This window comes from Drosophila arizonae, chromosome 5, assembly GCF_054131065.1.
Source record: "Drosophila arizonae isolate 15081-1271.41 chromosome 5, UAZ_ARI_1.0, whole genome shotgun sequence".
Lineage (NCBI taxonomy): Eukaryota > Metazoa > Arthropoda > Insecta > Diptera > Drosophilidae > Drosophila > Drosophila arizonae.
In genome coordinates this window covers 16,008,157-16,019,416 of record NC_142925.1, presented here as the reverse complement: position 1 = coordinate 16,019,416, position 11,260 = coordinate 16,008,157, and the positions used below count along the sequence as shown (strand labels likewise).

Sequence of the window (11,260 nt, the reverse complement as noted above, 5' to 3'; positions counted from 1 at the left end):
TGCCACTAAGAGAAAAATATTAAATGCCACTTGTTAGTGCTGAGACGAATATTTTTTCAGCTAAAACTTACCGCAACATATATTATAAGTTGAAAACTACTGCAAATTCATTTCATTTCTTAAACCATTCAACCATTCGTACAGCCAATATTGTTCTCCATAATTATAAAGTTTGACAATTTATAATAAATATAATAAATAATAAAATATATTCAAATTTAAATATCGTGCAAAGTTTCACATATCGATAACTTAAACGTAAAGGTGCTCTTACTGATGCAACATATTTCAACTCATCGATAGCTTTTAGCATTCCGTACATTGTTAATCGCAGCCAACTTCACATCAACGCGTTCTCGGTATAGGTTTTAGCCATTATTTATTCGCAATAAATGCGAATGCAATTGCGAAAATTGATTTGATTCGCTATATTTGCGAAATAGCAACAAAATAATTCGTTTTCTAACTAAACGCGCTTTCATTGCATAGCTTTTACTTCGTCTATAATACGTTTTCATTTCGCCTCAGTTGTGCGCGTGAGTGTGTGTGTATATATTTTTGTGCGTGACGCGCTGCTGCCGCCATTCAAGATTGAAGCGATAAAATGGATTTGGCGAAGTTGGATAAGATGAAAGTGGTAGACCTGCGTACCGAGTTACAAACGCGTGGTCTTGATACCAAAGGTGTAAAAGCAGTGCTCATCGAGCGCTTGAGAGCACATGTGGAAGGTTCTGCTGCCGGCGGCGGCGATGGAGGTAAGCTAGTATGTGTACATGTGTGTGTGTGTATGTATGCATCACTGTAGCCCCGAATGCATGAATGTGTGTCCGTGCATGTATGTATGTATATGTACTACACAATTTTGAACGGTTTTCAATGTGTGTGTGCGTGTAACTCGGCTCAACGTGTTTATCTTGTATGTTGTAAACGCGCCTTATATAACCCAAATTCGAATTTTATAAGATTTACATTTTTTTTTTTCGTTTACGACAGATGGCGCCCCAGTTACACCTAGCCGCCGACAGCGTCGGACGCGATCCATGTCGCGATCACCATCGCCGGTGCCGGCAGCTCCAGTTGCCACTCAACCAGAGCTAGAGACTCTGGCGGAGGAGGAACACCATGGAGCCGAGCCGGAAGTTGAGTCTGCTTCAGGAGCAGAAGTGGAGGAAGTTGAGGATGAACATGAAGAGGAACAGGAACAGCAGGAAGCGCAATCGGAAGATCAAGCCAAGCAGGTCGCAGAGGAAGAAGAAGAGCAAACGGACTCTGCTGCACCGACAGCAACACAAGATGAAGACGTTGCTATGGCAGAGGAGCCCACAACTATGGATACAGAAAATCAAGAAGACTCCAATGATTTAAACAAACCAGCGGAAACAGCAGCGCAAGAGGCAGAGAATAATGATGCAGATGCAGATGCACATGCAGATGCCGATGCTAATGCTAATGCTGATGCTGATGCTGATGCGGAGAAAGTCGCACACCAATCCAATGGTAACGATGGTGAAAAGATGGATGTGGATGATGATGCTGGCACCGGAACCAAAACAGACAAGGAGGACGACAAGCAACAGCAACCGGAGCAAGAGCAAGAAAAGTCGAGCGAACGACGCAAACGTTCACACAGTAAAACTCGCTCGCGCAGCAGCTCGCGCTCACCCAAACGTCGCAGTGGCGACAAGCGCGACTCCAAAGGTGGTGCAGCTGTGGAGGAGCAACGCACCGTAGTCGAGGATGAGCCCACTATAGAGGAAAATAAAGTGGGCCTCAGTTGGTGTAAGTAAAACTTTACACATTGATTATTAATCAAAATGAAAATGAAATTAAATCTTGGAGGATTTTACGGTTTGGCACATTTAGATCATCAAGAGTTTAGCTTATATAAAGATGTGAAAACTGAAGTCTGATCTGAAATTTTAAACGTTTAAACCCTCAATAGCTCAGCTAATCAGAGCTAAGCTCTGGATAATGCTCTATTTTAAATAATATATATACTAATATGTTTTCATTAATTTATTTATATTTGTTTCTTTTCCCCATCAGTTGATTCTGACATCCATTTGGTCATTGACTCCACCAATTTTACGTCGGCAAAGCCATTGGCCCCGGAAATCTATTCACTTATTTGGTCTGGTGCACGCGCCAATTACGGCGTGCGCGAGGGCAAGGTATGCTTTGAGGTGCAATTGTCGGAGGAGATTGTGCCAGAGAATGCGCATCATTTCCGTGATGAGCCGCATGTGCGAGGCTTTCGTGTGGGCTTCTCAACGCCGCAGTCATCGCTGTTGCTGGGCGAAGCTGAACATTCCTATGGCTATTGCGAGAGCGGCCGAAAGGCCAACAATGGCGAATTCAAAGATTATGGCAAACCATATCAGCTGGACGATGTAATTGGATGCTACTTGGATCTGGATAGTACGCCGTGCAACATCAGGTACACGCTGAATGGCGAAGATCTGGGCATTGCCCATGAGTTTGAGAAGAGCAGTCTGGGCGAGGACGGTGCTCTCTTTCCGCATATTGTCACCAAGGGCTACGAGTACACAGTGAACTTCTCCAATGCCGAGGAGCTGCTCGTCAATGCCGAACGGCCGACACGCAAGCGTCGCAAGCAACGTGCCGAGTCGCATAAAGACGATGACAACGATGGTGAGAAGTGGAAAGTGCTGGACGAGGCGACCGCTGACGATGATGAGCCCGAGAAGAAGGACGATGAAGCGAAACCAGCTGCGGGCGAGGAAGATGGCGACAAAGTTGCGGAGGCAGAGGCAGACGCCAATGCAGATGCAAGCAGTAAACCCACTGAAGATGAGCAGTCCAAAGAGGCTGGCGGCGAGGGAGAGTCGCAATCGGAGCAGGCAGAACAGGCTGAGGGCGCGGAGGCTGCATCGCAGGATCAGGCAATGGAACCTGGTGAGTTGATTCAGTAAAATTAATGTGACATTTATGATAAAAAATTCTCTTCATTTTCAGCTGAGGAAGCGGCAGAAGCTACAGCTGCTGTGCCCACTGAGTCTGCAGCGGTAACCAATGGCGACAGCGTGCCTGATGCTGAGGCTGCTGCCGAACCAGAGGCAGCGGCAAAAGAGTCAGCCAAAAGCAATGAAGCGTCAGCCAATGCTGAGGATGAGGACGAGGACGGCCCATCGCCCAACAAGCGTACCAAAACTGAATCCGAAACTGAGAAGTCTGTAGAAAAGTCACAAGCGGCTGAAGAGGAGTACGAGGATGTTGTGCCCGTGCCACGGGACACTGTCACCCTATTGCCGGGCTATGTACTGTTGGCTTTGGTGCCCATCGAGCAACTGGTTCCCGGTCCTCAGCGTCCTGCCTCGCGCAAGGAGTGCGAGGTTATTCTGCTAGTGGGTCTGCCCGGTGCTGGCAAGACGCACTGGACACTCAAGCATGTCGCTGAGAACGCCGACAAGCGTTACGAAGTCATTGGACCTGATTCCATAATAGCCAAAATGACGGTAAGTGTGAAAGAAAATAGATATTTAGCTGGATAGATATAGCTTAGTAGACTATAGAGAGTCCAATAATATTTATGATATTGTATATATAGTAATATTTTTATATTTTATTGTTCATGTTTATAATGGTAGCAGATAGTTTATGTGATTTAGCTCTATATAAGCTCAAGGGCTGCCTATTAGTTTTCCAAAGAAATGAACAATAAATCCATTGCATATGGAAATTCAGGGTATTCAGATTTTGTGGAAATACATGTCACAGGTAGAAAAAGGCATGGAAAATGTCATACAGTAAAATATTCTTAATTTGTATTACAAGCAGAGTTATCTCTGAAGAATACAAAAAGGTACAATAGCAGCTCTGTGCAAGGGTCAGGGTATATGCTAGTTGGGCATTGATTATCATACAAAATATATATTTTCTAAGTATTATAGTTAAGTGAATCATTGCATGAAGCAATAATGACTAATAGTTTCTTATCGCAAGTGAAAACTTAGTTTAATAATTTTTTGTTTTTTTCTTTTACATATTCTATTTGTAGATTGATGGAGAATCGCGCAAAGCTGTGCACAAAGGTCGCTGGGATAAGGTGTACGAGATCTGTTTGAATAGCCTCGGCGGCCTGGAAGACATTGCTATGAAGCGGCGTCGCAATTTTATACTCGATCAGGTAAAACATCAAACAAATGACCAACAAGCACACACGCACACACAGACAACCAGACACACACACACACGAACATTCCCACACACGCATACAAAATACACTAAAACACAACGAACCGAACGAAAAAACACGAAACAAGCGTTGATGGAAAGTCCCTGATTATTCAAAAAAAAAAAAAAAAAAGGGAAATTATTTTTGTTATATTTTTATGTTTTTGTAAATTTGAAATATGCATTTGATTGCTCATATATGAAAAAAAAAATAATAATAATAATATGAGAGAAGAGCCCAAGCGTCGCTAGCGACGCCAACAGAGCAGAAAAGCTGTGAAGGTATGTGTTAGGCCTTAAGTTGATCCGATAATTTAGTATTACATAAGAGTGTGTGTTGAAGCGTGTAAGTATTTGTATTTGCATTTGTATTAAGCATAAGTTTTAGGTGCAACAGTTGACAGTAGATGATGAAGGGCAGTGAGATGGAGATGAGGAGAGATGAAGTTGAGTATGAGTTATTGGCAGCAAGATGATGCAAGGAAGGAAGGGAGCGTGCGGCAAGGAAGCCACTGTAAGTAGAGTACAAATAAACAACAACTACAACTACAATTACACACAATTCAATCCAAAATGAAAATCGTATCGTCTTAGTTACCTCTACTACTATACCTACTCTCTATCTCTCTAAATGCCAACGACAGAGGCCACTGCTGTACTATATATATGTAATATTCTCTCTATCTATATATGTATATACAGTTATGTATATATAAAAAAATATGTTAATTCTTTTGCAACTATATATTGAGTCAACTGTTGTTTCGTTCTGCCAATCCGATGCAGAAGTGTGAGTTGAGCACGGGGCATATTTGTAGTGTATGGCAATGCCCACTCCCTGGCGGAGTTGCAAACGCACACACCCACACACACACAGACACACACATATATAGGTATATATATGTAATTCAGGTATGTGTTAGTTTATAAGCGAGGGCGAACAACGACAACAACATGAACAAGTACGTCAGCCTGGGCGCCAAGTGGGGGCTCAATTCGAGCCCGATCCCAGGCAATCGGCAATCATCAACGTGTTTCTGCACCTGGCCAACAGCTGACCAACAACGCAACAACATTCAACCAACCAACCAAATCCAAATCGATTCAACAACAACCAATCAAACAACTCTCGATTCCGACCAAACAACCAACCAATCAACCAACCAACTGTATAATTCTTGTAGACGAATGCGTATGCCTCGGCCCAGAGACGTAAAATGAAAGGTTTTAGCGACTTCAAGCGTATTGCGGTTGTTTGCATACCCGGCGAAGATGAATTGAAACGTCGCATCGCCGATAAAGAGGAAAAGGGAAATGCTTTTACAGTTAAAGAATCAACAATAAATAACTTACGAGGTAAATATTGTCTACCACAACCACAAGCAACGAAAAAAAAAAAAAAAAACTATAAACAAAAAAATATACGAATCAATTAAGAAACGGCAAATTATTAGTGCGTAATATAAAACAATATATCTATATGTATATATATATAATATATATTGAGTACATATATTACAAAAAAAAGAGAATATATTTAATGCTTATTTTATGTAACTTATATATTTATTAGCTTGTAAGCACTGCATTCTCTTATGTATTTGTAACCGTTTTTTACTGTAATTCTAAGCCATCTTTTAATTCATTTTTTATACTTCATCAATATTGATCATTATCATTATTTCCTTTTAAAAAACAAAGCAAAAATTGGCAGCTGGCAGCTCTAATGTGTTCCAAAAAGAGAATCTTAATTATTATATATCCATATTTGTCCGATTTATATTTAACTGTAAAAAAAGGCTTTCTTAGACGAGGGCTTTACTGTGGTCCGTTATTTCTCACAACCAATATTCGAATATTCTTTAAATATTTATTCAAATCCGATCTTAAAAGTTCATTCAACTGAAGCTTTAAGCTTTATTTCACTCTCCCTCTCTGTCTCACTCTCTCTCACTTATTTGCCTTGAACACATTGCCAGCTGAACGTACCACCCCTACGCCTACCTTTATCCCTTACTCCTCCCCACCAATTTACTGTCTGTCTCCCCAACCCACTTTATCTCTCTCCGTTTACCCCTGTCTTACTCTCTCTCTTAAAGTGTAATGTGTATAAAATTGATGAAAACTCTTTGCCAGTGTTGCACAATGCTCGACATGATAATAATATACGCTCACACACTCTTTTTGCAGCCAATTTCACGCTGCCCTCGCTGGAGTTTGGCTGGTTTGACGACATCATCTACACGGAGCTGAGTGGGGACGAGGCCAAGGCCGAGGTCAAGAAGTACAATGAGAAGGGCAAGAAGGCCATCGATGCGGACAGGTCGCGTGACAAGAGATCGCGCGGCGGACGCGATAATTATCGACGCGATGACAGGCATCGCAATCGTCACTTTGATGACCGGCGTCGGGATCATGGCGGACAGCGTCACGACAGTCGCTGGAGCGACTCGAGACGCGGCGGCGGAGGTGGAGGTGGCGGCGGTGGCTACTCCAGCGGCGGCGGCAGTGGAGGCGGCGGTGGCAGCCGTGGCTATGACAATCGCAATCGTGGTTATGGCGGCAGCGGTGGTGGCGGCGGCGGCGGCGGTCAGCAAAACTGGATGCAGAATAATCGCCGAAGCGGCTATGATGATCGTGGCTATGGCGGTGGAGGCAACATGGGCGGCGGCAGTCGTGGCTATGATAATCGCAATCGTGGTTATGGTGGCAGCGGCGGTGGCGGCGGCGGCGGTGGTGGTGGTGGTGGCCAACAGAATTGGATGCAAAACAATCGAAGGAGTGGCTATGATGATCGCGGCTATGGTGGCGGTGGCGGCAGCTCGCGAGATTATCGCGATCGAGATCGCGGCGGTAACGATCGCAATCGGCTGGGCAGCAATGATCGTAACCGAGGCAGCAGCCAAAGCAGCAGCTATCGCTCCGGCGGCGGTAATCATCAACAACGGGATTTTCGGCATGGCCACCGCGACACCAAAGAAGATAGTCGCGGTGGCTATGAGCGGTCAGCTGCACAAGCGCTGCCCAAATACGGCAATAACTCGGCCCAGGTAGCCAGCTACGATCAGTACAAGTCGAGTGGAGGTCAGCAGTCCGGCTCCAAGGTAAGCAGTGAAACACTCACCTCATCTCCAGCAATCATTCTATATAATGTTTCTATTCTATTCCGTTTGCAGTCCGCGCTAAGTGGCAAATGGAGCACCTATGCCCAGCACCAACAACAGCAGCAGCAGACGCATCATCAGCCGGCCGGCGTTTGGCAGCAGCAGCCGCCACAACAGCAGCAGCAACAATATCAGCAGCAGCAGCAAACGCATCAGACCGCAGCAGGCCAACAGCAACAACAACAACAATATTGGAACTATAATCAGATGCAGGGTAGGTAGCAGCAACAACCACAACAACAACAACACCTGGCTACAACTGCTTACCTATAGAAAACAACTCGCTCTGTTGTCGTGCCGCAAATAAAATTCTGATTTAATATTCGATGTGGAATTCATTTATTTGCCTGGTGGTTAATGGAGCGAGTTCCAATATGAGTAGGCAGTTGGCAGTTGGGGCATCGATTGATTGATTAATTGATTGATTGTCTGTATATTGATTGAGCAGGTTATGGCAACCAGCAGCAGCAATCCGCTTGGCAAGGCGCTGATCCACAGCAGCAGCAACAGCAATGGATGTCCTGGTGGCAGGTGAGCAACAGTCTCCCAACAACAATATATCGATAAATCGTTAATTTCTATATCCATCATCGATAGCAGCAGCAGCAACATCAGCAGGGCGCCGGCGGGGGAGCAGCGAACAATAATGTGGGTGGTGGCAGTGTGGGTGGCACTGCGGGCGCAGCGGGCAACAATGATGGCGGTGCCACCAATCATTATTGGTCTCAATATTCATACTCTACACAGTCCAATGCGGGCGTCGACAAGAAATAGAAGAAGAAGAAGCAGCTAATAAATCGGTGCACACTTTTTTTTTGCCGTCGCAAAACCCCATTCATTCACACACACACTCACCCCCACAAGATGGAAACCCAACTTTAAAATATAGTTTTTAAACATAATACAGATCAAACAAACAGAAAGCGAGCGTAAATTTAGTGTAGCCAGTTTTTAAGCGTCTGAAAAGTCCAAACAAACAAACAAAAGCAACTTTAACGGCAGTTTGTCTCTCGCACTCACTCTCTCTATATAAACAGAAACAAAATTGGTGAACGACGAAAGAACTGTTGATTTTTTAACTAAACAAAACGCAAAAAGGAAAAAGCAGAATATATTTACTTTTTACTTGCAACAATTTTTTCATTGCAACATTCGAAATGAGAAAAACAAAAACACACACAGAAAATCCAAACCAATCTTACATTTATTGATTGTATATTATGTGAAACGGTTTATATATATATATTATAATATTTTGTTTATTTCGCCAATTAGCAAACTTTTCCTTGTTTTTGCCAAACGAAAGCAATAAAGGAACGTTAATTGAACTTCTCTTTTGGCTCATTACGTATCTAGGACAGTACAATTTGTTTAACGTTTAATTATGATTATTGTTTTATTTTTTATACATTAACGAATTGCTGGAAGACAAACTAAAAACAAAATAAATTTAACAAATAAATCTATATACAAAAACAAAACAAAAACTGAAATCGTCTTGAGTTTAATGATTATGTATTTGTGTGAAAATAGGGTTTGGGAATTGTATTTATAAATTTATATTTTTATTTATCAAACGTAAAATATATTACTTTCTAATTGAATTGAACTTAAAAAATATATATAAGCAAACTCAAAATATTTATGAAATGCAAAAAATATTTTAACAGGTCTCTTATTAGAGGCATATCGCTAATGTTAAATTTCGATACACTTGAAATTGGCGCTAACTCGATATGTTTCGTTCAGTCAATATTTATCGAAGATCGAGCCGCACCACGTCAAGTGGAAATCGATAAAAGCCGACGATAGGCGCACGCAGTCGCAATCTAAATATTAGCTTCATAAACATAAAAGTTGTGTGTGCTAAAGAGTAAATGCGTGTTTTACCTATAACATAAAAAGTTAATATACAATTACACATATCGCTGGCCGTCCATTAATGCTTAAGGTATTCGTTAGACATGCAAATGCGATAAGAACAGTTGGCATGACGCATGCAACAACAAACGGCGTGACATTTTTTTCCTGCTCAATTGCTTTAATTGATTTTTCATTGTTTGCAGGAAAATCAAAATGATGGGCATACAGTTGTTTAATGAACTCGGCAGTATTTTTCGTAATGTGAGTCGGAATTAATACACATATTTATATAGAAATAATGCATATGCGGGTTTTTGTTGCAGACTCCCACATATGCGCTGGTGCTGGAGACTTTGCTGCTGATCACGGTGATTGCATTGCTCTTGCATAAACGTGGCGGTCGCGGGCTGTCCAAGGAGCAGCAGGAGTCTCTAATTGAACAGTATGAACCGGAGCCTTTGGTCGCCGACACAGATCCGGATCATCCGTTGTTACGCACTCGCCTTGTTGAGTCGAGGGTGGGCAAGCGCATAGTGGTCAATGGGCATAATTGCCTAAATCTGGGCTCCCACAACTATTTGGGCCTGCTCGAGGACGATGAGATCCTGGAGGAGGCGTGCAAGTGTCTACGCAAATACGGCGTCGGTTCGTGTGGCCCGCGTGGCTTTTACGGCACCATGGATGTGCACCTGGAGCTGGAGGATCGCTTGGCCAAGTTCATGGGTCTGGAAGAGGCAATAGTCTACTCCTATGGCTTCTCCACTGTGGCCAGCGCCATACCCGCCTATGCTAAGCGTGGCGACATCATCTTTGTGTAAGTTGCCGAGACTCCACTTGATTTGGTTTTTTTATTAATCTGTCATGATTTTATATAATCTTCCAGCGATGAAGCCGTCAACTTTGCCATACAAAAGGGCCTGGATGCCTCGCGCAGTACCATTGTGTTCTTCAAACACAACGATGTGCAGGACTTGGAGCGCTCGCTACAGCAACAGGAGAAACGTGATCAGCAGAACCCGAAGAAGGCGCAAAAGACGCGGCGCTTCCTGGTCGTCGAGGGCATTTATATGAATACGGGCAAGCTGTGCCCGCTGCCAGAGCTGGTAGAGCTGCGCAAGAAGTACAAGTTGCGCCTATTCCTAGACGAGACCATATCTTTTGGCACCTTAGGCCAAACTGGCCGCGGCATAACCGAGCACTTCAATGTCAACGTAAGTATGCCGTCTTCGTTAAATTTATCGATAGCTTATATATTTACAATCATTTTTAAAGCGCGATGAAATCGATTTGATATCGGCGAGCATGGAGGGCTCCATGGCCACCATTGGCGGTTTCTGTGTGGGCTCGCATTTCATAGCCGAGCACCAGCGTCTGTCCGGCTTGGGTTACATCTTCTCCGCCTCGTTGCCGCCAATGCTAACCCAAGCGGCGATCTCAGCATTGGATCGCTTCGAGCGCGAACCGCAAATCTTTAGCCAGCTGCAGGAGAGATCGCGCCAAGTGCATACACAATTCAAATTATTTACAAAATTGAAGTTGGGCGGCGACGAGCTGTCACCTGTGAAGCACTTGTACCTGGCCGAAGACCGTGAGAGCTTTGAAGTAGAGAGCAAGCTGCTCAGCCAAGTGTCAGACAAGGTACAAAATTGAATAATAATATTCATATCCTAAAGGCTAACCGCTTCTATTTCTTTTCAAGTGCATTGAACGAGGCGTGGCCGTCGTGGAAGCCGCCTATTTGCGGAACAGGGAACACAAGCCGATTCGTCCGAGTCTTCGCATTGTTGTTAATCGATTGCTGACCGATAACGACATTCGGGAGACCTTCGATATTATTGAAGCCGTTTCCATTGCTGAGCTTTAAGTTCGGTCGGTTTTCTTCAATTGAATTCATTGCGTTCCTAGTTTATTTTTGTTGACCTATGACAAAAGCTCAGCACATGCTTTTAAAATCATATTTGCACAAAATCTACATTGTATTTGAGCAGTAATTACAAAATAAAAATTTATATAATAAACAAAATTATTTTATTTGTATT

The 11,260-nt window shown here is 43.4% G+C and overlaps 2 protein-coding genes across 3 annotated transcripts; both read left to right on the top strand.

Annotated features, from left to right (window-relative positions):
- The first annotated feature begins 309 nt into the window (after positions 1 to 309).
- Positions 310 to 9,310, top strand: LOC108616115 (uncharacterized). Of its 2 annotated transcripts, none has more exons than XM_018011084.2 (10): positions 310 to 755; positions 994 to 1,779; positions 2,047 to 2,916; positions 2,977 to 3,476; positions 4,019 to 4,147; positions 5,379 to 5,550; positions 6,385 to 7,298; positions 7,371 to 7,572; positions 7,807 to 7,889; positions 7,959 to 9,310. In XM_018011084.2, exons 1-10 carry the CDS (start codon positions 605 to 607, stop codon positions 8,130 to 8,132), a joined length of 3,981 nt encoding a protein of 1,326 aa, XP_017866573.1. In that variant the 5' UTR covers positions 310 to 604; the 3' UTR covers positions 8,133 to 9,310. The 2 variants fall into 2 exon arrangements, with proteins under 2 accessions (XP_017866573.1, XP_017866572.1); XM_018011083.2 differs by having other exon boundaries at positions 7,956 to 9,310.
- On the top strand, positions 9,170 to 11,244 carry Spt-I (serine palmitoyltransferase subunit I). Its single transcript, XM_089469577.1, has 6 exons — positions 9,170 to 9,309; positions 9,425 to 9,482; positions 9,545 to 10,035; positions 10,105 to 10,432; positions 10,494 to 10,859; positions 10,921 to 11,244. Exons 2-6 carry the CDS (start codon positions 9,435 to 9,437, stop codon positions 11,083 to 11,085), a joined length of 1,398 nt encoding a protein of 465 aa, XP_089325703.1. The 5' UTR covers positions 9,170 to 9,309; positions 9,425 to 9,434; the 3' UTR covers positions 11,086 to 11,244.
- The last annotated feature ends 16 nt before the right edge of the window (positions 11,245 to 11,260 follow it).

Excerpts from the sequence above, each read along its gene's own strand:
- Spt-I (XM_089469577.1), top strand. The coding sequence starts at position 9,435 with ATGATGGGCATACAGTTGTTTAATGAACTCGGCAGTATTTTTCGTAAT. Across the intron at positions 9,483-9,544 it reads TCGGCAGTATTTTTCGTAAT|ACTCCCACATATGCGCTGGT; the intron begins GTGAGTCGGAAT and ends TTTTTGTTGCAG. Across the intron at positions 10,036-10,104 it reads CGTGGCGACATCATCTTTGT|CGATGAAGCCGTCAACTTTG; the intron begins GTAAGTTGCCGA and ends ATAATCTTCCAG.
- LOC108616115 (XM_018011083.2), top strand. The coding sequence starts at position 605 with ATGGATTTGGCGAAGTTGGATAAGATGAAAGTGGTAGACCTGCGTACC. Across the intron at positions 3,477-4,018 it reads CCATAATAGCCAAAATGACG|ATTGATGGAGAATCGCGCAA; the intron begins GTAAGTGTGAAA and ends TTCTATTTGTAG. Across the intron at positions 4,148-5,378 it reads GCAATTTTATACTCGATCAG|ACGAATGCGTATGCCTCGGC; the intron begins GTAAAACATCAA and ends TAATTCTTGTAG.